Genomic DNA, 23,554 nt, shown 5'->3' on the forward strand with positions numbered 1-23,554 from the left:
AGGTTATTGATGATTCCTGCATCATTATCCCTGAATATTATCAATTTTAAAGTACATTTTCTAGGTAAAAACTCACTGATTCAATCAGCTTTTATTTGACTAGCTGAAATAATTGAACTTAAAAATTTTTCCTGGTCTATCTTTTTTTTGTTTTTTAAAAATATTTATTTATTCATTTATCTTTGGCTGCTTTGGGTCTTTGTTGCTGTGCGTGGGCTTTCTCTAGTTGTGGCGAGCGGGGCTACTCTTCGTTGTGGTGTGCGGGCTTCTCATTGAGGTGGCTTCTCTTGTTGCGGAGCTCGGGCTCTAGGCACGCGGGATTCAGTAGTTGTGACATGTAGGCTCAGTAGTTGTGGCTCCAGGGCTCTAGAGCGCAGGCTCAGTAGTTGTGGCGCACGGTCTTAGTTGCTCCGCAGCATGTGGGATCTTCCTGGACCAGGGCTCAAACCCGTGTTACCCTGCATTGGCAGGCGGATTCTTAACCACTGCACCACCAGGGAAGCCCCTCCTGGTCTATCTTTAGTTGTGTGTGTATGTGTTTTACTGCCGGTTCATGTTCTTTGCTCATTTGTTTACTGGAATACGTGCTCTTTTTTAAAACTTAATTTTTAAGAACCCTCCATATATTAAAGGTAGTAAAATCTAAATGTCACATATGTTATAAATATTTTTCCAGTTTAAAAGGTCTTTCAAATATTTTGTTTCAGACAGTTCAAAAAACGTGTGGAGTTTATCTTTTCCTTTAAAGTATTTGTTGCTTTGATATCACAGTTATCAGCACATTTCAACCTTAATATTAAATGCATTTTCAACTACAGCACAGTTTCTAGCATTTCTATGATTTTACTTAAAAATTTAGATTTGCACTATTTAAAAGAGTGAAGGATCTAACAACAGATTGGGAAGATACTAGAAGGAGAGGCAGAGGAATCCCCCTTACCACCCTCCACCTCCAGGCTCCCAGGCTGGTAGATCTGGTTTGATGGTGGAGGGACAATGACCTTACAGGAGGTCAGGGTTAGACTCACCTTGTAGGGTCACCTGGAGAGAAATATCAGCGTCTGGAGAGGAAGTGACAAAGAAGGGAGGTGGAAGCCTGGTGAGCACAACTTTGCCTGCTCCCGTGCTTCAGTGCACGTGGATACTGTCCATCAACGGCAGTCCTTTAAGGATCCTCTCACCTGCTCCAGCTTGTGCTGAGTTCCATCCAAACTGAGTGTGAAGACCACACTTTCCAAAGGCCCCACTTTGGAAAAGAGGGAGGTGCCTGACACCCAGAGGTACGAAGTGGTACGGAAAGAAAAACAAGATGTGACTGGGCCAGAGTAAATCCACCCAGGACCATCTGTTTGCAGCGTGTGTCCCCTTAAACATCTTCTCGGGCAAGAACCCAGACTGTCCCATTTACAAAGGCTTACTTGCCTTTCCTCAGCTGCCTCCAAGGTGCTCAGTCTTTCCGAGGAAGCCAAGGCCACTTTTGGGGTGAGGCCCTCGCTTCATCCAGCGACTAGCACCGTGCCCGGCAGCCCCACCTAGCACTTGCCCGCACCATGGCCTCCGTCTTGGAGCTGGTGTGCATCTACTCGGCCCTCATCCTGCACGACGATGAGGTGACAGTCACGGAGGGTAAGATCAATGCCCTCATTAAAGCAGCTGGTGTAAATGTTGAACATCTCTGGCCAGGCTTGTTTGCAAAGGCTTTGGCCAATGTCAACATCAGGATCCTCATCCGCAATGTGGGGGCGGGTGGACCTGCCCCAGCAGGAGGTCCCGCCCCAGCAGGAGGTCCCGCCCCCTCCATCACTGCTGCCCCAGCTAAGGAGAAGAAAGCAGAAGCAAAGGAAGAAGAATCTGGAGAGTCTCATGATGGCATGCACTTTGGTCTTTTTGACTAAGCCTCTTTAGTAACAGGGTCAATAAAAAGCTGAACTCTTTGCTGCCGTTGGTCTTACTGCTATAAATAAATAAATAAATAAATAAATAAATAAATAAATAAATAAATAAATAAATAGGCTTACGCAGAATTCCTAGCAGGAAATTTCTGTTTATATATTATTGGTCAGGAGTGTGTAAAGGAATACCTCTCACTACTGGAGAGGCTGGGAATGCAAGTTTTTATATGGGCACGTTGGCACCCTTAATCCAATTAGCATTCTCTTAGCAAAGGAAGAAGGAGAGATAAATTGGATGGAAAATAACAGTCTCTGTTATTAATGGAGGAGACTTTGAGAAACAATTCAAATAAAATGTGAATATTCTAAATAATAATGTGCTGAGTAGAATATCAGTTATGTACTTTATTACTTCATAGGGTTATTGTGAGTATTCAATGAGAGAAGGCTCAAGAAGTCTTACCCACGATTATTATACATTTAACTTAAATGAAGTAATGCCTATAATGTGTTGCACAGAACAAAGGCTCAAAAAATATTAGCTGTGGTTCTTTGCTGTTATGAAAACATTTCATTCTCTGTGATTCTTTACTTCTGCTTCATAAATGATATGAATACAATTCTATGCAGAGGTTTTTATTTCCTATCTACATGATGATCACAAGTTTAACCTTAAGGGAGATGGCAGTGCTTTCCAATCATGTCGCATAAAACATCACTTATGAAGAATGTTTTGAGAAGCTGTAGCAGATGATAATATTTATCTGCCTTACTGTAATGCTTTATTTTATAACAGGTTGATTCATGAAGGTTTGTTGGAGTCAGGATTGCTATAATGAACATCCAATGTTTGTGAGACTATTTGAGAATACTTGGTTAATATCAACTGTCTTATATTCGAAAGGCATAAAAAGAATAATGAGTAAAGCATACTTTCAAAAAACTGCTGTGACTTAGAATTATAGGATCATTGAATTTTTGAGCTGGGAGGATTTTAGAGGGGAAACTGAGGCTGGGAGTGTGTAGAGTGAATAAGTGGATTGGAGAAGTTCACAAATAGGTAATATCATCTATTATATCTTGTCTCATGAAGTCATATCAAGCAGAACATAAAAACCCTTTGCAAGTGATAGTGCTTATGCTATGATTTATTTTTCTAGTGTAATTGGCATTATAACAGTTTAGTTGTGATTTCCACTATAGCAATGAAAAATATATAGTCTTTGTTGGGTGAATTGATAAAAAATAATGACATGATATCAATAGCTAGGATATAGGGCTGATTTTATATTTGCTGTCTCATCTCTGACTTTATGAGATTCTACTCCTTACTTTTCTTTCAATTAAACTGGCAGGAGAGCATTTACTTTCTCTTATTTCTTGGACTTATTATCTAGAGATAAGAATCCTAGAGATAAGACTAAAGAATGATTTCATTGTGACTTCATTTTAGAACCAATGGCACTTTGCAAATGGCTGTGACGTTAGCAGATAATTTAACCATCCCAAACTTTGCTATCCTTACATGGGAATAAAAGTAGTACCTACCTCATCATGTTGTTGAGGCTTAAACGAGGTAATATGCTTAAAGACTTTACAGAATACCTACATCATGTGCCTTCACTATTATCATGAGGAGTAGAATTATAACTGGCACCTGCCTGATACATACAAGAGATTTTGTTGAGTTGAAAAGCAATGGATTTGCCACAGAAGTCCTCATGTTCTGGGGAAGTAGCTATTTTATTACTGTCTAATCTTTCAAAAATCCTCTTGGCTTCAAGCACAATTTCTCTCTCAAATCCAGTTTTTGGTGGGGATTCTCAATATGTGGGTGTTAGTAGAACACACCCTCATGGCATTTGTAAGAGCACAACTTACAAAGGACCACTGTAGCCTGCAGATCACTGATAAAAACAGCTGGAGATGACAGCTGTGCCTTACAAACCTTTTCAAGTCATAACAAAACCGGCCTGATTTCATAGCCACAGTACGAATTGCAACTCACGTATAGGAAAGATGTCTGGGAAACCTGATAATGCTGGGCACATAAGATGAAGGCCTTATCCTTTAATTCCATGTTGGGAAGCACCGATGAAAGGACATAAAATGTGCACTTAACACTTCCCTAAGTGAGCATGGATTTCACAGTTCCAGGTTGATTGTAATTTAGTGAATTTGTGAGCTTTTAATGATTCTTGCCACTGTCAAATGACAAGTAGGAGTATGTTTGAAATTGATCACTCTGATTTATAGTCATAAAGGTAACAGGATAAGTCAGAAGACCTAAGGCAGGACTCTCTTTCTGAAATGTATTTTGTCTCTGGTTCCTTTGGCCAGCCTGTAATTGCTAATGAGCTCTTCTGCCAGTTATAAGTCACAGGTCCCGTGACAGGTTTTCCTATATGATTTTCATCAAATGCTTCGGAATCCTGGGGCAGAAAGGAATTATGTAAATATAAGTTTTTATTACTATTGCGTTTTTATTACTTTTCTCCTCTGGTTTTTTATTGCCTCATATAATACAGGTAAATATGGAGATCCCACGTGGAGATGGGGGTTTCTGATCTCGTGCCTATGCTCTCATGCTTTGTATTCAATCCATGTTAATTATCCATGATTTCTTAGGCAAAGAGAGGAACGCAGACTCCATGCTGTCTGCAACTACTTCAGTCATTCCTTTACTGCCCATGACACCATGTGAGACCTGCAGATGCTAAACAATCTCTCCCTGCACCAGCTCAAACAAAAAATGTTAACCATATGCAACTTCAACCTGTTTATCCTTAAGCAATGCAAAGCCATGCAGCGCTACAGACGGGCAGTGGGGGAGAGCACAGAACTGACACTTCACACAGCGTTGCTCTGTGAAACAGAAGAGCTAAGAATCATGAGGATTTAGGGCAGGGATAGTTGAGTTGGGCTCCTTTCTTCCAACTTTTCTCACTGTTAAAGACAAGGGCTCCTCAGAAATTCTCTTCATCTGAGTAGAATTGATGAACAACTACTTAAATATTAGCTCCTGGAGTTCAGATTTGGAGGTTCTTTTGGGGACTGTGGATTCTGAACGCCTAAATACTCTCTGACGTGATCTGTTAGCCACTGGTAAGAACTGAGACATTCACCACGAAAAAAAAAAAGGAGTTTTAATTAATGTTAGCTCATTTTGTTTAATCTGAATGATAATTTTCTGTTGGACATTATTTTGGGGTGCAGATCTTTTCAAAGCTCTCTTCATCTTGGCAGCTAAGGTTTCTTAGTACTTTCTAAAAAAAATCCCAGCAGATTATTAAATACAGTAAATTTAAAGGGCATTGGGAAATATAAATCAGAAAGTAGAAAAAAGATTCAAAATGGTATTTGAATATACGTTACAATCTCAGTCTCTTTTTTCTTCAAAATAAGCTTATTTATTCACTTATTTAATGTTTCTCCTTCCTTGAACTGTAAAACAATATGTTCATACTACAGAGTATTTTGGAAAAAGAAAACAATGTTCTACCAATCCAACATGTTATTTCCATTTCTCTTTATGGCTATACAAGTTTTGCATATTCTCTTTAAGACTTTATTCCTTTGCAAACTCCTTATCCTTACTATATTTGTAACCTGAGGGACCCAAACAGATCTGGCAAGGTAAGCTCAGGGAAGTCTTTCTAAACATCTGGAAAAAAAGAATCATACAAATATTAAAGACAGTGAATTAGATCATAATTCTGCATTTTAGTGAAAAGAAATTGGACATTTTCTAGTTAAATCCAGTGTGTATTTGTGATCTATTTTCAGTTAACCCACATGCTCTCATCCCTATAGATTATGGTATATGAGTGCCAAACTGAATCTAAATTGAATGAACCTGTACCTCTGCCCCAGAAACAACTTTGTCAATCAGCACTATTAATTCATCTTTAGTGACTTGAACCCTGAACACAACAGACAGATGGAAGTGAAAATACAAAGAGAAGATACAGTGCTTACTTAGGAAAGAGTATCCATATCTCAATATATACTCCTGGAATGCGTGGCTAAAAGCTCAGTTATGGAGTCAGACTGTTCAGAACACCAGCATCTCCACTCATTAGTACTGGTACTATGACCTTGGGCAAGTTACATAACTTCTCTGAGAATCAGGTTTATAGTCTGTAAAATTAGGGTAATATTAGGATCCAATTCATTGGGCTGGTGTGAAGACTAAATGAGTCAATGGATGTAAAAATGTCCAGCACAGAGTCAGGCAAGCGTATTATTACTGTTGTTATACTTAGTGTTTCACATTGTCACCACTTTCCAAATAGTGTGCAGAGTATTGATCACAACTAAAGTCAAACTGGTAGTCAGCAACATATAAAAAGGATTATACACAATATTCAAATGGAGTTTAACCCAGGAATGCAAGGTTGGCTTAGCATCTGAAAATGAATCAGTGTAACACAATCATGTTAGTAGGACATAGAACAAAAACTATATGATTATCTTAAGAGATTCAGGAAAAGCTTTTGACAAAATCCAACACCCTTTCATGATAAAAACATTCAACCAACTAGCAGTAGAAAGAAACTTCTTCAACCTGATAAAAGGCATCTAGGAAAAATCCACTGCTAATATACTTCTGGCAAATGATAGTATGATTTCCCCTAAATTAAAAATAAGGCAAGGATGTCTGCTCTCACCACCTCAATTGAACGTTGTACTAGAGGTCCTAGACAGGGCAATCAGTGAGAATAAGAAAAAAATGGCATACAGATTTTAAAAGAAGAAATAAAACTATCTCTGTTCATAGATGGCATGATCTCATAGAGAAAATCCTGAGGAATCCACAACAAAAATATTAGAACTAATAAATGAGTTCAGCAGGGTTGCAGGACAAAAGATCATTATATAAAAATCAATTGTTTTTCTATATATTAGCAATAAGCAATCTGAAAATGAAATTAAGAAAACAATTCCACTTATAATGGTATCATAAATAATAAAATACTTAGGAATAAATTTAACAAAAGAAGTGCAAGATGTGTACCCTGAAAATTGAAAAATATTGTTGAAAGAAATGAAAGCAAACCTCAATAAATGGAAAGATATTTTATGTTTACAAATTGGAATACTTAGTATTGTTAAGATGGCAATACTACCCAAACTGATCTACAGATTCGACACAATCCACATCAAAATCTCAGCTGTGTTTTCTGCAGTATTTGACAAGTAGATCTTAAGATTCATATGAAAACAAAAGGGACCCAAACAATTTTGAAAATGAAGAACAAAACTGGAGGACTCACACTTGCTAATTTCAAAATTTATTACAAAGCTACAGCAACCAAAACCGTGTGGTACTGGCATAAGAATGGACATATAGATGAATGGAATGAAATTTAGATTGAAATAAACCCTAATTATAAAAAGATTTGCATAGACATTTCTTCAAAGAAGATCTACAAGTGGCCAATAAGCACATGAAGAGATGCTCTACACCACTATTCATTAAGGAAATGCAAATAAAAACCACAATTGGATGCCACTTCACATTCACTAGAATTGCTTAAAAAATGACAATAAAAAGTGTTGGTGAGGTTGTGGAGAAACTGGAGCCCTTATACACAGCTGGTATCATAAAATAGTACAGCCATTTTGGAAAACTGGCATTTTCTTAACACTTTAAACCATATGGATTGCCATTTCACTCCTTGGAATACACCCCAGAGAAATGAAAACTTATGTCTACAAAAATACATGAATGTTCATAAAAGCATTATTTAAAATAGCCAAAAAGTTAAAACAATCCAAATGTCCTTCAATTGATAAATAGATAAACAAGATGTGTTATATCCACACAAAGGAATATTATTGGTGACAGAAAGGAATGAAATATTAATCCATGCTATAGCATGGATGAACCTTGAAAACATAATGTTAAGTGAAAGAAGCCAGACACAAAAGGCCAAATATTGTATGATTCCATTTATATGAAATGTCCAGAAAAGGCAAACCCATAAAGACAGAAAGTGATTAATGGTTGCCAGCAGCTGGGGGAAGAGAGAAAGGCAAGTGACCGTTAAGGGGTATGGAGTTTCTTTTTGAGATGATAAAAATGTTTTAGAAGTAGAGTGTGATGAAGGCTACACCTCTCTGAATATACTAAATACACTAAATATTTTATAAACTAAACATATTGTACTAAAACTCCCTGAATTGTATACTTTAATGAGGTGAATTATATTTTATGTGAATTATATCTCAATAAAGCTGTCATAAAACAAACAACAACATCAAAAACACTGGTTATAAGTTTTCCCTTATTTTTGTCTGTGCCTTTCTATTTTATTTTTGCCAACAGTTTTTTTTTTTTTTTATTTTTATTATTTAAGTCTGTGGAGTCCTGGGGAAATCTCCAGTGACTACTCCTTAAGAATAGTGTAACATCCTCCAGTGAATTCATTCCCAAGAGTCAACAGTTTCATTTGGCTTCTGAAATTTATCAAGGCAACTTGTCAATGTTATTGCTTATCCTGCTTAATCACAGAGCTAAGGGCAAGCTGAGATTTGCCATATTAGTGTTTCTGATTTTTTTTTTTTTTTTAAACAATCTGTGGTCAGTCAGAGAAAAAAAACTCCAAGAGGAGATCTTTTTTTTTTTTTTTATGGCAAGATCTTAGCATGAACACTTCAGTGCCCTAAACCTCAGTGAACATAGGCCAGGCTGACCAAAGCAGGATATAGGTTTCATGGGGGGACTCGATATTAAATGGTATTATATAATCTGGTGGTAACTTGTCCTAGGTCCACAAAAGGTCTCTCAGCCAGAAAACACAGAGCAGTCTCCTATCAGAATGCTTATTTAAATTATTCTAATATGGCTTTCAGAACTAAGGAGACTGATATTTCTGAAGCTAAGAAATTAACTAGAAGCCTCATAAGAAAAAAATGCCTGTTATTTTACAGAAAGAGGAGGACACTTCTTCATATAGACAAGGTAAAATATTTCCCTGATGCTATGCATTAGCTCTAATTCAGTAATTGACCAGTCATTTATACATTTATACTGTAATCATTAAATTACAGAATACTTTCATTATATTCACTACCTGTAAATAAATGTTTATGAGTAGCTGCTCTGTTAGGCATTATTTTATTTGAAACCAAATCAAAACAACATATTCTCAGATTTGTTATTTGTCAGTAAGGAAGTCTTAGAAAAAAAATCAGAAAATGTTTAAAATCAAAATCACAGGTATAGATCAGAGACGGTTGTGTGACCATACTATTTCCTCTCTCTCTAGGTTACTTCTAAAAAGACAATAAAGGGATAAAACAGACTCATAAGAGCAAAGATAAAAGGAGAGAAGAGAGCAGCAGAGGAGGTATCTTAATATATTTGGGAAAATGTCTTTTGATGGGGTTATGAGCATGGAAAAAACTAAAACCCAAAGGTCTTGCAGTGGTGAATAGTGACAAAAAGTGAACTGATTTGCATTTTAGAACCTCTAGGGGACTTGGGACTTGGAGTTCCCAGGTTAGTGCAGGGCATGGCTGAAGATAGTACCGAAAGTCAGGGGTGGTTAGAAGTATATTAACAGTGTCAGATCCCAGGAGTAACCCTTTAGTACAGTCAGCGTCCTTCACCCTCTCATTGATCAGGTGGAAGACTGTGAGCTATTCTCTGAATAAAGGGGAAGGGGAACCTCAGGACTCAAGAATAATGTTTGCTAATCAACAATCTTGTCTAATGACATAAAATGTCCAAACACACTTTAGTACATGAATCTTAAGTATAAACAGAAACTGAGATAAGTGTAACTCCATTTTTTATGAAAATCTAAAGGACAGAAATTTAAAAAATAAAACAACAAAAAAAATAAACTTGAAAGAAATAGAGATGATTCTGGGAAGAGAAGAAAATACACATAATCAACCAACTAACCAATCAACCACCACCACAACCACCATCACCACCAAAAAATAGAAATAAGAAACAAAGCCGCCCAATGAATATCCTCAGACATGAAAAGGAGAATAATGAAGTAGCTATAAACAAGGTGAAACATATCTAGAGAAGAATTAAAGATAAAATCATGAAATATCTTCAAAGGTAGGATAAAAAGATCAAGAATGGGAAAATAAGAAAAAAATATGTAAAGGATCAATCTAAAAGGTCTAACATCTAGAAGAAGATGGTAGAGAAAGCAGAGCGGATTAATCAGGAAAAAGACAATTTCTCTGCCCTGAAGAACATGAGATTCAAGGCACTCAGCACAACGGATGGAAACAAAATCACCATATTGGGCAAAGCGATGGGAATGGCAGAGCTCCAGGGACGGAAAGACTTCAAATTCTTTGCACATTCACGTAATTTTCAACCCAGAATTCTCTACCCAATCAAATCACCCATCAAGAGAATAACCAATCGTTGTTATTCCATTTCTAGAGCATCTCCTGTGTATATTGTTAAAAATTAATTAGTTAGTTAGTTTTAAGCAAACTACAAGAGGATATGCTTTGGCAGAACCAAGAAGTAATTGAAGAAAAAGAAGACATAGGGCTCAGGGACAAAAATATACATTTAATGAGAATTGGGAAGGGATATCCCAGGATGCTGTCTGTGTCATAGACCTAAAGAGCAATCAGACTCAGAATGAAGAAGAAAAACTAAAGTTTGTAGAAAGAAAATTCCCAGAAAAAAAGGTGGGGCAGGGCGAAAAGGGGTGCTAGAGTTTGAGCATTTGAAAAAAATATATAACTAGTTACAAATGTATGGTGGTTTCAAAGGAGTAGCAGAATTTTTTTTTAACGCATTTGCTTCTAAACATCTATTTAGGTAAAAGACAAAGGCAAAAATAAATTCCAGAAAGGGGCAATTGTATAAGAAAGGAAATGTAATCATAATAATTATTTCACTCTGCAGTACGTAGTAATGTGAACACTGATCTTTGATTTAACTATTTTTTGTTTTAATTTTATCAAAATGGGAAGAAGTGGCAGGTATCAGAAAGTCAAAAGTGATAGACAAAGACATATCACCTTAGCAAATTATTTATAAATATAGATGTGGGGCTTCCCTGGTGGCGCAGTGGTTAAGAATCCATCTGTCAATGCAGGGGACACAGGTTCAAGCCCTGGTCCGGGAAGATCCCACATGCCACAGAGCAACTAAGCCCGTGCACCACAACTACTGAGTTCACGTGCCACAACTACTGAAGCCCGCATGCCTAGAGCCCGTGCTCCGCAACAAGAGAAGCCACTGCAATGAGAAGCCCGCGCACCGCAACGAAGAGAAAGACCGCGTGCAGCAACGAAGACCCAACGCAGCCAAAACCAACCAAACAAACACAATATATATACAGATGTGAATGCCAAGAACAGCAGGTAAAAGAGAGAATGACTGTTTTTAAGGAGAACTGGGGAGAGGTAGGGCAAGTTTCTGCTGGTTTTTATTAAAACTCATTTAGTATTATTATTGGATTAAAATATATAACAACATCAATAGATTTGTGTGGACAGTGAAAAAATAAAAGCTCATAAAAGTCTAAAAGAGATCATGAAGAAAATTTTAACTTGCGAAGCTATATAGAATTAAGGTTAAAAAAAAAAAAGGAACAGATTAAACAGATTTTGTCTCAAGCTGATCATTCCTTTTAATCTGGTACATGGTGAACCGTCTTATTACACTGGCTGCACTTAACAGACTTGGGCCACATGAGAGACAGAGAAAAAAGATCTATATTAACTAAAGCATGGCCACAGTGAAATGCTTTTTCTCAAGCCCTACCTCTATGAGAGTATTTTAAAGCCAAGGTCATCTCAAATGCTTACAAGTGCTTCCCTGCCTCCCTCCTCAGAAGGTTCCTGTTACCTCAAGACCCTCACATTCAACTACAATCCCTCTCCCTTGCTTATTCTGCTCCAGTGACCTCTGCAGCTTCCTGAAAAGGCCGTGCATGATGTTGCCTCAGGGTCTTTGCATCTGTGGCTTCCTTCTGCGGGGAACACTCTTTCCTTGGATATCCATGGGGCTTGCCACCTAACCTCATCTAAGTGCCATTTTTTGTGACCATCCTATTTAAAATCACAAGCCCCCCTCTCAGGGGCATTCCCATCCTCATTTCTTGCTTTATTTTCTTTATAACATTTACTACTTATTTTACTAGTTTTTTTTTTTTTTTTTGGGTTAATTGTCCATCTCCTTCAACTAAAATGCATGCTCCATATGGACAGGTGTTTTTATCTTTTTCATTTGGTGTTATGTCCCTAGAACAGTGCCTGTCACATAATAGGCACTCTGTACAGATTTGTTAAATGAATGATGGTGAATTTTCCCTTTTCTTATCAAAGAAGAGGCAGCAAAGCTACCACCCGAAGTTTCTGTGTGGCATCTATTCAATTTACTATGAAGAGATTTGTGTTTGATTGTCTGAAGAAATTGAAGGGAAAGATATAGAATGTTGCATGAATCTGTCCTTATAAAAGCTATCACAAAATGGCTTCAGCTAAAAATAAAATTGACAAATGATTAGTCTACATTATGTTTTTTTTAGTTTACATCAATTTTTTTTCAGTTTTGAGAAAGACAATATGAAATTGGTTAAGACACTTCAGATTTGGCCAGTGCATCTAACAGTAATCATTATACATATGTTATTCTTTTCTACCCCTCTTCTTAAGATATAGTGCTGGCAATTTTTGATGCATTCTTTCACGTAAGCCAATTTTATAGTTTAAGATACACGCAAAATACTGAATCTAACTATAACGTTAGTCTAATTAAAAATGTCCCCCTTAACATTCTTTTAACGTTTGATTTTTTTCTTGTTATGGTTAAAATCTCTGATGTACAACTTCTTTTACCACTTAATATATCATGATGGTTTAATAAATACTAGACCAAAATAGTGACAAAACTTTACAGGGAATTTAACAAATATTAAACTGAAAATGTTAATGTGGCTTTTCTAGTACTCAATGGGCTATTCAACTTCAAATATAATAGTTCAATAACACAACATAACAAAAAAAAGTCATAGAGACAATAAGGGCACATTATATCCCATACCTGGAAGTCCAGAGATTGGGAGGACCCCTCAGGGTTGGGTCAGAGATGTCCTTAGAACCTAGATTCCTTCCATCTTTCTGCTCTACCATTCTCAGCATAAAGTGCTTTTCTCGTTAAGATAACAGATTCAAACCTAGCCCAAGTATACTAAACACCACCTCCCTTCAACCTTTGTAAGAAAGTTCCATCTCATGTAGCTTCCTCCTGATTAGAGTTGTACCTGGATAGGCAGCCCTTCCAAGTACTGGTAGGTGAACATCCCTAGATCACAATTCACAAAGAGGCAGTTTACAGAGAGGTGGGGAACATGTGTGGTAGATTTAGTCTGCCAGAGTTCAAATATTGGACCTACAGCTCATTAACCTTGTTATCTTGAGAAATTAACTTCTTTGTGTCTTAGGTTCCTTATTTGTAAAGGAAGATAAGAGAACCTTCCTCAAATGCATTTTAAGTGTTTAAAACTATGCCTGGCAAATAATAAGTGCTCAATAAATGTGAGCTCTCATTATTATTTGCCAGTTATGATAGATTTCCCAAGTTCAATATCAAATTGAGACTTGGTGGTTATCTGGACAATACAGGCAATAGTTCGGGACCAAATCATTACTTCCTTAATTATCTGGAGGTTTTAGGAATCAGGCATTTCATCTGTTTAATTATTCAAGGTAATACAATATACCTTGTCATTGAGTTAGTGATGACGTTAAAGCTATGGTATAAAGATTAATAGATACCTGGTAGACAAATGGATTGAGGCTATACCTAGAAGAGATACCTAATGAAACCATCAGGCAGTCACACACTGCTCAACCCTACTACAAAGTTATGATACTTGTAGATCCCATGGACAGATTGACTTTGGAGGAAGTTTTATATTGTTTGGTATTTCAGGCAATACCTGATTAAATTTCTCACACGTACGCATATCTGAATATGTGTCTTTGAATATTCACGTACAAGTAGAAAAAGGAGTGAGAGAGAAAGTAACAGACTGTAAGACAAAGATTATTGTTATTACAGACTTTATCAGTTAAAGATCTGGAGAGAACTACAAGAGGCTAACATATTTATACAAAACCTCTGGAGCAATGGATTTTTTAGAGGCAATCCTGATCAAAGCAGCTTTGTCTTTTTAATTTATTTTTTCCTTTTAAAGTCCCCCACTTGCTATTCTTGTCCCTCGGATACAGAGGTGGAGCTGATTTTACAAATGAGGATTGCTCCTGTGTTTTTTAAAAGCTACTGGAAAATAAGTCAGATTCTCTGCAGTTGACACTAGAGCTTTCTTGAAAACAAACCCACCTGTCTGTCTCTGATGAAGTAGCTTTCCAAGCACTTTCTCTTCATTATAAAAGTGAAAGATGGTGTTATTATTACATTTAATTATCAGGCTATCTGCTCCCTGTTTCTACAAGCACAGAGAACAGGGTATGCATCTTGCGAGTACCATTTTGTTTTTAATAAAAAGAAAAGTTTCTTTTTAAACATTTTGGTAGATCCTGATATAAACAGCCTTAAAACCATTCACTTGCTGCTGCTTTGGGAAATCCCCCGAAACCTAAGGCAGTGTGAAAATGGGAAGAAGCTTGTGTTTTTTTAAAGCAGGTGGGTGATTGTTTTGGTCACCTTTGTTCTGTGTTCATGGAGAGAGAATACCCCTTCCCTCCACCCCATCTCCCCAAAAGATTCTAAGAAAACAGTTTGGGGTCACTTCTCACAGGCACAGCAGCTACCCAAGCCCTCTTCATTCTTACAAGATGGATATTAGCAACCTAGAAGGTTGTGAAAGTGTGTTTACTTTCAGTCTGGGGCAAAAAGGAGGGACAGCCATACATGATCTGTATATGTGTGTGTGTGTGTACATGGATTCAGACAACCTCTGTGTGTGTGTGTGTGTGTGTGTGTGTGTGTGTGTGTGTGTGTTTGTAGAGAGAGATCAGATACAGAATTTGCCATAGGCTTTGTTAATCAGCAAATAAGCTGTGCCCATTTCGACGTTCTATCAGAATTCTGAATTTCTGGTTAAAAATCTCTCTGCCTGAACATGTCTGTCAGAAATCACTGCCTTTGCTAATGCCAGGGGTCATTAAGTGTACAGGGAAGGAGGCCAGGCAGAGATGTTCTTCCTTTTCTTAAATGAGCAAGGGTTAGTGAAGAACACTGGGGGGTGAGCAAGTTGTACACAATCCCAGCGACTCCGGTGCCCCTCCTGGGGACTGCGAAATCCTCTGCCACTGTGAAGTGGCTTAGAAATGAGCCGACAAAGAAGTCCATTGACTTTAACATGAGTATGCTTGAATCACACAGAAGACAAGAATAAATCACCTTACCAATGTGTCTGGTGTAATTTTCTCATCTCATTCCAGTTCCCCCACCCCCCACCCCTTTTGTTCTTTGTGGCTGTTTTTGTTATCAGTAGCATCTTTGCGAAGTCGCCTTTCCTGGATTTTTCTAAGGGTGACTAGGGTGGGAGCTAGGTGCTGCGGCCATCTGAATCTTTTAAAAGCCGCCTAAGAAATATTTAAGACCCTGCTCTAGGAGGAACGGCTCTCCCAGGCATAATTTTTGGTGCTGGTTGCAGCAGGGAGCGTATGCTGGGAGGAAAGTATTATTTTTCTAAATGGAAGGTGTCAGATGGTCACGCAATGTGACTGCATGTTCGAGATCACCGCCTCCCATCTGCAATTTGTGACGTGTGAAAGATTCTGCCCAAATGTGCTCACCAACTGGAAATCCTCGGCACTTTTTTTCCTTATCAGGAGAGACCAAGATAACCAATGGTTTACAGATCAGGGATCCTATCAAATTAATATCACTGTAGGATAAAATCTGTTTTAAATACAACTCCTAAACTCCAGCAAAGTTAACTAGTACAAATAAGTTCATTCATCTGATTAAGAATGGATGCTCAGAAAACAACAATAAAATGAAATCTGCTTTTCACTGTACCTCACTTCAAAAATAGGCTGGATATGAAAGAGGATATATTTTTCCTTGCTAATTAATACTGACCATCCCCAGGACGGAAGGAAAGCATTTTTGAACCAGGGTCGGCTTTTCCTGGCTTTATACACCTCTGAGTCGCTTTGCAATTAACCACAGCAAAACTCAGAAAGGATGGACTATTTAGCCTTTGCCTAAATAGGGGTTCCATGTTTGGAACTGAACTTGAACCTTTGAGATTTGTTTATTCTTGGCTAGGCATAATTCCCAGCTTCTCAGATAAAAGGGTCGTAAAAAGGCTCATAAGGTGCTTCGGACATCAAGCAGCTCATACAAAACAATATCTTGATGAGTTAAGTGCAAATGAATCAGAAACATAATGGGCTAAAATTCCCTTGCTGTGCACAGGAGTTCATGGCTCGAGGAGAAAAGTGCTTGGCTCTGCAAAGCACACCTTGGCTTTCATTCCCACCAAAAACAGTTGGGTGGGGAGTTTCTATGTTTGGCCTCAGAGATGGATTTCCTTCGCTTTGCCGAATTCTCACCTTATGGACTACAGAAAGGGAAGGTCTTCCTGGGGTTTTGTTTCTCATCTGTGTCAACGGCAGAGGGAGAAAGAGCTAGAAGGACAGAAGCCCTTGGGTGAGTGCGAAAGCCCTATTCATCCCCACATCATTTTATATTGTATATTTTGCATCACAAAGCTCTTCACAATCAGTGATAAAATATAGAGGGATTACAAATTCAAGAAATGGATCGCTATCACCTTTTTCTGAAGTTGCTGCTGCTGAGCTGGCGTAGGCAATCGTGAAGGTCTGAAATCCTTTGTGCTCAGTCTCCAGTCGGAGCTCCAGAGGCATTTGGTGTGACGCTTTCTCCCAGGAGAAGAGCCCTAAACCCCACTTCAGCGTCAGAGAGCAACGTGGGCCGATCGCTCCTCACGCAGACCATCCTGCTGGGCTTTTTACAGGGTGACCCCCGTAGACCATGTGCAAACAAAAACAACAACGAAACAAAAAGGCAGTGATATGAAAAAGAATATGGCAAAACATATCTGATTTCGTTGAAGGGAGAGAGCGTATGCCTAACAGGAAGCCGTCCCCAAGTGACACATCAGTAAAGAAATAATGAACAGACAACAACAAGCCTTTGACTCAAGGATGGCCCTTTGTATTGATTCTCGGGATTCTTTTATCAGTAGAGCCCTTCCCTGTGCTCTCAGCTGATCCAAACCCTGCCCATTCTTTAAAACTCAGAGCAAATCCATCCCTCTTCATAAATGCTCCCTCCTTGTAAGGAGACCCAAATGAGTAATAGGTTGTGTTCGTCCTCCTCTGAACTCATTCACCAAGTTTTGTGTCTGCAGACGGTTTGGCAATTAACCATCTTCTGGTGCTGGCTTGAATGGGGAGTCAATAATTTTTCAGTGGGCTTGACCATTTCATACATTTTGACTTAATTTTCTATTTCAGTTGGAGGTTTCTTGAGGCAAGGGCTTGGCCTTATTTATCTTTTATTTCCTTATTGGAGTAGGGGAAGGATGCCAACTTTGTACCAGGCACTAACTACTTTATGGCATGTACCCGTAGGTAGAGGCCAGGCAATTGATTCTGAGATGCTGTCTCATCTCCATGCCACAGGGTAAGTGGTAGAGCCACAATTTGAATCCTGACTGTTGACAAAGCCCTTCCTTAGATGATAAACATGGCAGATAGGAACTAAGTAATTGATTTCTGATTTAACCACACACACACACACACAAAACACAGTGAGAATTCTCATGCCTGTGTTCATTCTTTTGTTTCAGAGTGAGAATTCCTTTAACATCTCTGCGCCCCAGAAGCCCTGTCTTTGCTTCCTCCCCTGGGGAAGAGATGGCACAGGTAGTAGCTACCCACGTTCTGACAGAAGTTGCCGGCTCTGGAGTCTGGCGTTTGCCATCAGATGAGGGATTTGGCGGCCAGCACTTCCTGTGGCTGAACTTCCCTCATCAGCAGTTGCACCACAAAGGATTTATTCTTGAGGTTACCGGTACTTCTCCACCCTGGCTGCAGTACCCTGCCCAGCAATCCGTCTTGATCCTGGTCAGAGCGCATCTTCAGAGTAAGAGCTTAGGCGTTTGTTTCTTCTTTCATGCTGTGATGCTTTGGCGGGGCGGGGGGCTGCTGGTGATGGACATGTGATTTGTAGCTGGGCATTTGTAGCTGGGACAGCAGAGCAGCACGCTAGATATGAGTCTAAGCCCTGGCCTGAATCCAAGTTCAGAGTTTTCAGGGTCCACTGAAACAATGGGAGCTGTTGTTTATATCTTCCCGCCTATTGTCTCAGAGACACTGTGCCTCCTGGGCCCCAAGATACTCCAACTGACCTTGCCAAACTCTCAGAAACTCAACACAGTTTGAGTTTGATGAGTTTGAGGATGATGAGCTGATATTTCAAACATACAGAAGCCACCTCTATAAGCTTAATGCCCTCTTGCCTATGGAAGTCTTGTCTATGCCTGATCCGTGATAGGCCTTCGTGATAAAGAGGAAGGCCCACCATGGCTCCCAGAGGGGCTCACCTCCCTGCTAATGGGGACTGCCGGAACTTTTTACTTGACCCCCTCCTCTCCTTTTGATAGTTTTTGATGGTTGCTACAGGGGAGAAGGCAGGAAGAGGAAAAGTTTCTTAACCACAGAGTCTGCATTCACCCCATCAACTGTTGCACGTAATTCTGGATGTTTATTTTATTTTTTTGCTCCCTTCTTTCTATCTCCTTGGAGATGCCGGTTACTCTTTCAACAGGCGTGTTGGTGGTAGCATTTATTGGGGGTCATATAGAATCAGTGCTTCCTTAAAGAAAGAGGCTGAGTAGTTACTAAGTCCAGACCACGGGGCAGAGACAAGGGAAGGAAACAGGAGACAAAGAATGGGCGCTACTGGAAGAAAATAGGTTTCCCCCATTTCCTCTGTCTCTTTAGAATCTTCAGAGCTTTGCCAGAACTTAAAATATTGGCATTCCTTTGTCGCTAGGCCTTATCTCTTCTCATTTTACATACCCTTCCTGACAGATTTCATTGCTTCAATTATCTTGTTTTTTTCCCTCCTGATTTCCGAATATATACCTTTTAGTTCACAATTCCTTTCTTGAGCTGCAGCCTTGTATATTCACCTGACAGTTGACAGCCTCACTTGGATTTCTCAGCGGCATCTCAAAATCACTATGTCAAAAATTGACCTCATTATCCAACCCCCGCCAAACCTGCTTCCCTGCGTATCCTGTCTTAGAAAATGGAAGGAGTTGGAAAGCTGATAGCGTTAAAAAGCATGAGGTTTTGTGGTTGGACTTCCCTCTCTATTTCCCCATCTCCACAACCAGCCAATCACCAAATCCTAATTCCACTCCTTGAATATCTCTCAAATCCACCTACTTCTCCCAAGTCTCTTTTGGCTGGATATTTTAAAGGGCTGAATAACTCCCACTCACAAAGATGTCCACATCTTAATCCTCAGAACCTATGAACATGTCACTTTACATGGCCAAAGGGACTTTGCAGATGTGATTAAAGATTCTGAGACAGATTATCCTGGAGTATCTGGGTAGGCCCAATATATTCACAAGTCTTTATAAGAAGGAGGCAGGAGGGCCAGAGAGAGGAAGAGATGTGATGACAGAAGCAGAGATGGGAGTGAGGTGAGGTCACGAGTCAAGGAACACAGGAAGCTTCTAGAAGCTGGAAAAGGCAAGGAAATGGGTTCTCTCTCTAGAACCTCCAGAAGGCGTGCAGCACTGCTTACCCATTTTAGATTTCTGAACTTCAGAACTGTATGAGAAGAAATTCATGTGGTTTTCAGGCTCTAAGTTTGTGGTCATTTGTTACAGCAGCAACAGAAAACTAATACAGGCCTCAGTGGTTTTCCCTGTCTCCAGTTATGCCCCCTTCTAGCCTTTTTCCCACGAGGTAGCCAGAGGAAGTGTTCTAGGACACAAATCTGATCATAGCCGTTCCAAGCACAGGAATGCCGTGTGCTAGAATACATCTCTTTTTTCTTATTTTTAGCTCCTTCTCATTCACATTCTGGGGCATGCCACAACCCTAAATGCAGCAGCATGGGGTGTTTTCCCTTGACCATAAACATCTTCGGAAGGCATGAGACGTCCACTCCGTTTTAGGACTAAACCTACACCGATCACAAAATGGTGCGTGTGCTAAAGCATCTGTAAGCAGAGAAAAGGAACAGAGGAACTCGTAGCATGGTCACGCTCAGGGTGATTCTGTGACAGTCTTCGGGCTTTCTACCTTGTTTGGGGCCAGACCTTTGAGAATTGCTTTCCTTTCCGCTCCTCTTTCATCCATGAAGTGGAAGAGGTGGGGGTGAAGGAATCTAAGAGCCCCAGGAAACCTGCGATTTGGTGTCCACATAGGAGTAGGACCAGGAGATAAGTAACTGGGAGGATAGTCCCTGTACAGTTGAGAAGATGGTGGGGGAGATAAACAGATGTCAGAAGCTAAGGTGGGTTCTGTATAGATTGCTTGGAATAGTAGAGCTTAAAATGAATTCTTTTCCTGAACATTTCTCTGATAACCTGCATGCAGTTGATAACAGTAAGACATTGTGGTGATGGACGATTTGGGTCCATACCCCTCCCTTTAATGATAAGAGAGGATTAAGGAGAATCTTGCCTTATACTCCAGCCCCCTCCAATTTTTTTTTCAACCTTGTAAGATCAGCACACAAGGCCTTTCTTGTCTGATTTCTGCTTATTATTCTCAAGTATTCACTCGCCACTCCTCCATTTTCTCCATCCTCAAAACTCGATCAAATGTGCAATTCTCTCTACTCCACAGTTTCAGATTAGACATCATGTCTTCTAATGCCAAGTTTGGCTTGTATATTATTTAGCAGTATATGCCCACCCCTACGGAGGGAGTTGTTATACTGTATTTGAATCATGTTTTCCTTTTCTGTCATTCTCACTAGACTTTATTTATTTATTTATTTATTTATTTTTAGGCCCATTGGCGTGGCATGTGGGATCTTAGTTCCCCGACCAGAGATCGAACCCGTGCCCCCTGCATTGGAAGCATGGAGTCTTAACCACTGGACCACCAGGGAAGTCCCCTCACTAGACTTTAAACACCCCCAAGGGTAGGGACTGTGGCTTTCTCATTGACATATCAAGCCCTATTACCTGGGGAATGTTCACTAAATATTTGCAGAATAAATAAATGCTTGAATGCATGGAAGTTGGCCAGGCTATGGGAGACAGGGAGGTATGACAGCAGGCTGGGGACAGGGGTCTAATATGCTAAATAGAGTGAGTGGAAAGGAAGCCTGAGTAACCAAGTTCCTAGAGTTAGACCCTCTATACTTTGCACAAAGGTTGAGCTCTTGCCTTTCAAGGTTCTGTATTTTGTTACTCTTCATTGATATAATTTGACCCTCACTTGCATGCCCTTGATTCACGTGTGTCCTGTTTCTCCTTTTAGTCAATAAATGACTCAAGGACAGGAATTTATGCTTTATGCTGTCTTTGAAAGTCTACTCCAGTATTGTGATTTGCTCACTGGATATATACAATGATGGTTCATGATGAATGTGTTCAAGGCCCAGTAGAAGCCCTTAAACCAACTCCTGTGCTTTGGAAGATCATCCATTGCTAACTTTGATGCTTGATCCCTTGTTAATCTTCACGCTTCTTCGAGACTGTCACATGCGGACCTTCTCTGTACCTTGGCGTCTTCTGGCAGGTCATATACCTTATGGTTTACATTTGCAGAATTCCTGTAGTTCTTTCCTCATTGTTAGATACAGCAACAAAACATTCGTAGTCTTTCTGATTGCTCTTACTTTTGAAATGAAATGGTCTTTATATATTTTTTTCTGGTGCCCTAAACATTGAGATTTTCAAGATGTATTATTAATGCCAGTGCTATAATGTTTGTGACTGTAGTGCTTCACACTGCTGAGGGCCTAAATACACTAAATATTCCTGCTTCCTGGGTATTGTTTACAAGAGAAATTAGAGAGGATAAAGGATTTGGATTTTATTCCTTATTAGATGTAATATTGTCAAGAGCGAAAGAATATCACGGCTAGAAGAACTCTGCCCTAGAAGCACTGAGTTCTAGAACAGTTTCTATCACCATTCAGCTATGCAACTTTGGGATAACTATCACTCCACTTCTCTTGGATTCTGTTTCCTCACTAAAAAATTAAAGTACTAGCCCCTTTCCAGTTCTAACAGTTTATGATGAAGATAATTATAATGCAATATATGTAATACTTGTCCTGTATTAGATAGGGGTAGAAAACTGCATTAGATTGCTATGCCCAATGATGCCTTCTGAATAGATGATCCTACATAGTAAAATATAGGAGCCCTAATGCAATACTGGGGCTATAATACTCTCATGATAAAAATTGAATTTATAATCCAAATAAGTTCCTGTAAATAGGAAAGAGGCATCTACTCAGAGAACAAAAGAAAGCCAATTTCTCAGAACTATTTCCTGTAAGATTAGAACACTCTGAACTCAATTTACTATTGAGAACAGACTTTTAAATCAAGACAATGCATACCCGTGTGAATTAACGCACCTCTTCTGACCTAACGTGAACACTGCAAAAGCCACAATATGCTAGTTTCTCCCTAAGGCCCTGCCTCTCTTAAATATTATTTAGTAGATGCAAATTGGTAAGCTTAGCACAGTCTTGAACCTAAGTCTGCAGTGATTCTCTTGTTCTTAATCTTTGGGCATTTGGCATTGTCGTTGATCCCAAAAGAAGACATTGTTACATCTGTAAGTCAAGGTAGAGATCGAAGGAGGCTTCCAACACACAGGGCAGATGGTGAGATGTCATGGTGAAGTCGATTCAACATCCACATGGATTAGGTTTGATGCCACTGAAGCCCTGTAAGAGCTTTCAGGAAGGCAAGGGTGCTTGAAAACTGCTCAGTGAGAGAGAAAATGTCAACACACACTGAAAAGACCATTTCAAGGTCTTTGGTGGAAACTATTTTATCAGTGGGAGTGTTTTCAGCTCCATCCCACAACTCCCAATCAGTGGCAATCTCAAAATCCCTCCAACTCTTTATGAGGTGAGGAAAGCCATCAAGCAGATGAAAACCAACAAGGCATCTGGAGCTGATGGAATCCCTGCTGAAATCTTCAGATCGGCTGAGGAAAATGCACACTATGGCTCCACTCTCTCATCTTGAAGCTTGAGAATGATGAAGAAATTCCAGATGACATCAGTGATGCTGCAGTTGTGACCATTTTGAGGCAATGGCACAAAGATAATTGGAAAAAAGAACACCCTCCCTCCTCTCTCTCAGGAAAGTTCTTGCTGAAAGTGTCCATGCCACTTTTTGAAAGGCAATCGATAACTGAAAAATGTTTATTATTTGACTTCAGTTGTTTGGTACAGAATTTTCTTTTCTTTTCATTTTTTGTTTCTTCTTTAGAAAATTGTTTTGAATTGCACTGGTATGAAACAATGCAAGCCATTTCAGATACCCATTGCATCTTCATGTGATGACTATTTTTTGAGTCTGATGACCCCTAGACATCTTTTAAGGCAATGATTGCCTTATCCATCTTTCTGTCTCTGTAGAACCTGCATATAGCGGGTGCTTGATAGATGTTAAATAATGAGTGAATTACTTGGAGGTAACTAAGAGTAAGATTAG

The 23,554-nt window shown here is 39.3% G+C and overlaps 1 protein-coding gene across 1 annotated transcript; it reads left to right on the forward strand.

Annotated features, from left to right (window-relative positions):
* Nucleotides 1–1,550: 1,550 nt before the first annotated feature.
* LOC132347764 (large ribosomal subunit protein P1-like) lies at nucleotides 1,551–1,895 on the forward strand. Its single transcript, XM_059894569.1, has 2 exons — nucleotides 1,551–1,626; nucleotides 1,684–1,895. Exons 1-2 carry the CDS (start codon nucleotides 1,551–1,553, stop codon nucleotides 1,893–1,895), a joined length of 288 nt encoding a protein of 95 aa, XP_059750552.1.
* Nucleotides 1,896–23,554: the final 21,659 nt, after the last annotated feature.

This window comes from Balaenoptera ricei, chromosome 14 (assembly GCF_028023285.1).
Source record: "Balaenoptera ricei isolate mBalRic1 chromosome 14, mBalRic1.hap2, whole genome shotgun sequence".
NCBI classification, from domain to species: domain Eukaryota; kingdom Metazoa; phylum Chordata; class Mammalia; order Artiodactyla; family Balaenopteridae; genus Balaenoptera; species Balaenoptera ricei.

Coding starts and splice junctions, on each gene's coding strand:
- LOC132347764 (XM_059894569.1), top strand. CDS start 1,551: ATGGCCTCCGTCTTGGAGCTGGTGTGCATCTACTCGGCCCTCATCCTG. Junction 1,627..1,683: donor TGAGGTGACAGTCACGGAGG/GTAAGATCAATG, acceptor ATCTCTGGCCAG/GCTTGTTTGCAAAGGCTTTG.